Here is a 4,140-nt window from a genome sequence, read left to right on the forward strand (position 1 = left end):
TTTTCCCTTTTTTTTTATTTTTTTTTTTTTTTTTTTTTTTTTTTTTTTTTAGAGAGAGTGGAAAGGAGGGGGATAGAGAGGAACATTGATGTGAGAGAGACACATTGAATGGTTGCCCCCCATTGGCACTCCGACCGGGGCCAGGAATAGAACCTGCAACCCAGGTACGCGCCCTTGATCGGGAATTGAACCTACGACCCTTTGGTGCGCAGGCCGACACTATCCACTGAGCCACACCAGTCAGGGCCATTGGGTTTATTCTTGTATGTGCCCTGACTGGGGATTTAACCTGCAACCTTTGTGTATTGGGACAATGCTCTAACCAACTGAGCTACCTGGCCAGGGCTATCATAGGGCTTAGGAGAGAGGGAGGAAAACAGAAAGCTGAACTGTCCTGAAAGCCCTTTTCAGAGGTGCCATGACCTAATGAACCAAAGGCAGGAAGAAGTTCCGTATTTGCAAACATAATAGGAATTTAGGGGAAAAATTCCTCTAGGGACTTGAGTGGAGTCTTGAAACTTGGGTTGTATTTTAAGATGGAAAGCGGAGTGAGTGATGAGTATTAACTGTAGCAGAGATGTACTATTACTGCTACTCGGAAGAATAGGGCCAGATTCTGAGAGCCCTTGAAAACCAGCCTCAAGATTGACTTGAAACGCCCTAACCGGTTTGGCTCAGCGGATAGAACGTCGGCTGCCTTGAAAACCAGCCTCAAGATTGACTTGAAACCCCCTAACCGGTTTGGCTCAGCGGATAGAGCGTCGGCTTGTGGACTCAAGGGTCCCAGGTTCGATTCCGGTCAGGGGCATGTACCTTGGTTGCGGGCACATCCCCAGTATGGAGTGTGCAGGAGGCAGCTGATCGATGTTTCTCTCTCATTGATGTTTCTGACTCTCTATCCCTCTCCCTTCCTCTCTGTAAAAAATCAATAAAATATATTTTAAAGAAAAAGAAACAGTAGGCAGTAAATAAAGTCATTCCAAGTTGGGGAGAAGTTAGAAAATGGTAAAAGAGGAAGGGTCCCTGAAGCTTATCCCAGGGAACTTGGGGCCGATGGGGATGTGAAGATTCTAAGTAGGGAAAGGCCGTGAATGGACCACAAAGAGTTTGTTGTGCCATGAAGACTGACCAGCGGTTTCTCTTTAGGAAGTCATGAGGGACCCTGTGAGCAGCCAGTACAGCTCCTTTCTTTTCTGGAGGATGCCCATTCCCGAACTGGATCTGTCGGAGCTGGAAAGCCTGGGTCTGTCAGACACATCCATCTACAAGGTCAAGGACAGCAGCGCTGGCAAAATGACCGGGCAAGCCACCGACACAGAGCAGGAGAAACACCCCGAGGGCGATGCCCTCCTTCAGTACAGCACCTTCAACTTCTGGAGGGCCCCCATCGCCAGCATCCACGCCTTCGAACTGGACTTGCTCTAAGCCCGAGCCTTCTCTCCCACCATGCCTGCACTGTCTGTCCACCCCTTCCCCTATTAATCTTGCTTTCTTCCCTCTATTGTGTTGAGGTGGTGCTGATGAATTTGCCAGAGCTGTGTCTTATTTATTTATTTATTTATTTAATGTATCAGTTTCTCTCAAAAGCCCTCAAGTCACAAAGTAAAGGGTTCAAGCAATGGAGTAGTTACCCCACCCCCACCCCGTCCCAGTCCATATTAATTCCAGAAAACAGGCCTGATGGGGGCACCAGAGAGTAGTATAGTAGTGTAAAATGGAAGGGCTGATTTTCTGACCTCATTTGAGATTGTTCCAATTTTCCTAATTTCTTGCTCTACGCCAGCAAACACAAATATTTCTTCAAGGGTTGAAGAGTAAATTTTGAGATGATCTGCTACAAGACAGTAGGATTTCTAAAAGGCTAAGGTGATAAGACGCTTGCTTTTTTGATTCTGCTCCTTCTTGTAATAAATTCTTTTTCTCAGAGAAATTGGGGGTAAAGGTATAAAACAAGAGGAGTAATATATCTTGGAAAATGAAAATAGGGGAAAGCCCTGGATCGTTTCAGAAACAGCTACACTCTCTCGAAAGGGTGTTTCTCCGTCAAGCCTCCTCCACTTTACTATTTTGTTCCTAACCGTGGGTTGAAAACTCTTGAGGAAAGTCACTCGATTTCAAATCTTAAGATGCAATCTTGCTGACTATTGTGGTAACTGGTAAGGTTTGGATTCTGTTCCTAAAAGGCCTTGGGTGGGTCCTTGGCTTAGGCTTGCCCTCCTGCATTTGCGACGTGTGTTGATCAAGGGGCCTCAGCTACCTTAGGACCATGAAGCGAACAACCACTTTCTGACCCCACAGCCTGTTCCCACTCCTTCCAACGTTTCTGCTGCTGGTTGTGCTGCATTTACTCATTTCTTTAATAAAGACATTCAACCCCAGGACTGCATTCTAGTTTTCTCTCTCCACTGGAAAGCAGTATGGATCTCAAACGTTAGCCTTGCTTTCACATTCAGCATATATATATATATATATATAAAATTTATTGATTTTTTACAGAGAGGAAGGGAGAGGGATAGAGAGTTAAAAACATCTGATGGGAGAAACATCGATCAGCTGCCTCCTGCACACTCCCTACTGGGGATGTGCCCAAAACCAAGGTACATGCCCTTGACCGGAATCGAACCCAGAACCCTTCAGTCCACAGGCCGACGCTCTGTCCACTGAGCCAAACCGGTCAGGGCATAGCTTGTATATTTTTTTTCTTTCAACTTTAAGGAAGAATGATTTGAGTAGCGTTTATACATGAAAATGATTAACTTCTGGTTGGAAAGGTAGGTAACCAGGGTGAAATCCACGTGGAACTATTTAGGGAGGAAGCTGTGACCGATCACTCTACCTGCCCCCAGGCGGCCCACCTGTTTGAGGGGGTCATTCCAGGCGCCTCGGAAGGCAGGCTCCCGAGGCTCGCAGTCTGCTCTGCATCTCGGCCGGGGTGCCCCAGACAACCAACAAGTGCACCCAAATGTCACCTGCTTGCTTAAAACGCTCACTTAAAAAAAACACCACCACGCAACCATTTGTGCTCATTTCCAAGTCGTGTTTGGGCGCCGACTCCAGAGAAAGGCACGGAGCCAGACAGTATGATGTCAGCGGGAATGAAACAACGTAAAAAGGGCAGCCGGACATACGGACACGGGCAGCGCCTGGGCGACGTGCTGCCAACACTGCCCAAGATGACATGAAGACGACCTAGGTAAGTCCAGGAAAGGGGGGGACACGCAGATCTGCCTCGTAGGCCAGGAAAGTCCAACCGTCCAAGTCAAAAGCCAAACCCTAATAGAGGATGGATGGGTCCGTGGCGGGTCCTTTCCTCGTGGCGCCTGCTGGGCAGAGGCAGGCTACAAGTGTTTGGTAAATGAGACGCCGGGATGGATTTGCAAACTCACGCTCCATCGTTTTCCAGCCCCCGCCCCCCAGAAATGCCTCCGTTACTGGTTTCCCTGTTCGCGCTGACAGCTGGGCTCGGGGTCCTTCCGCTGAGGCCGGGAGGGGAACCATGTCCGCCAGGTACCGGAGTTCGTTTCTCGCGCAAAGCCAGGCCGTCCCCCTCAGCCTGGCCCTCGGTGGGGACGCGGGAAGAAGGCTTCTCCATCCTTAGCGCTGGCCTCCCAAGAAGCCAGCAAAGAGGAGCAGGGCCGGGGCAGAATCGCTTTCCCTTTAGCGGTTCGCCTGGTTCTTGGCGCCAAAACAAGCCGCGGGCCCGTCCCCTGCCGGGTCTATGCGGCACGTAGGACACGCCATCGAAACCCTCCGCGTCGCCAAAGAGTCCCGCCGAGGATTTCCCCGCATACACGCTTTCCCACCGCCGAGAGCCTTCGGTGGATAGCAAACGAGCCTCCGAGGTGCATCATCCTTCTGTTAGAATGGAAATGCAGGTTCCATCCTCGTTTTTTCTTCACAGATCCCTCCGCCAGAAATTGTTTTCCGCAGTCTCCACTTCCGGGTCCGCCATTTTGTTGCCTCCATTTCTCCACGAGGGGGGTTAAAGGCCCCCAAAATATGCATAGGTGAAAAGGCCAAAAAGTAACCGTCACTGACAGGGAGTCTAAACGAGAGGAGGAGACGGCACCAAACTGGCGGGTTCGGCGAGAGCGCCACCGGCGGCGTCCCGGACGAGGAGGTGAGGGGGAAGAGAAGATG

The 4,140-nt window shown here is 50.0% G+C and overlaps 2 protein-coding genes across 5 annotated transcripts in view; both read left to right on the forward strand.

Moving 5' to 3' along the window:
• MLLT11 (myeloid/lymphoid or mixed-lineage leukemia; translocated to, 11) overlaps positions 1 to 2,378 on the forward strand; it is a 6,535-nt gene extending 4,157 nt beyond the window's left edge. The window contains exon 2 of the mRNA XM_005880576.2: positions 1,147 to 2,378. Within this exon, the coding sequence (XP_005880638.1) occupies positions 1,153 to 1,425 (273 nt within the window). The 5' untranslated portion in view covers positions 1,147 to 1,152 and the 3' untranslated portion in view covers positions 1,426 to 2,378. The remainder of the gene's footprint in view (positions 1 to 1,146) is intronic.
• Positions 2,379 to 2,665: 287 nt separating this feature from the next.
• Positions 2,666 to 4,140, forward strand: part of GABPB2 (GA binding protein transcription factor, beta subunit 2) — a 23,804-nt gene continuing 22,329 nt past the window's right edge. For all 4 annotated transcript variants that reach the window (XM_005880577.2, XM_005880579.2, XM_005880580.2 and 1 more), the window contains exons 1-2: positions 2,666 to 3,193; positions 3,902 to 4,120. The gene's annotated coding sequence lies outside the window, so the exon portion shown is untranslated. The remainder of the gene's footprint in view (positions 3,194 to 3,901; positions 4,121 to 4,140) is intronic.

Source organism: Myotis brandtii, unplaced genomic scaffold, assembly GCF_000412655.1.
Source record: "Myotis brandtii unplaced genomic scaffold, ASM41265v1 scaffold643, whole genome shotgun sequence".
Lineage (NCBI taxonomy): Eukaryota > Metazoa > Chordata > Mammalia > Chiroptera > Vespertilionidae > Myotis > Myotis brandtii.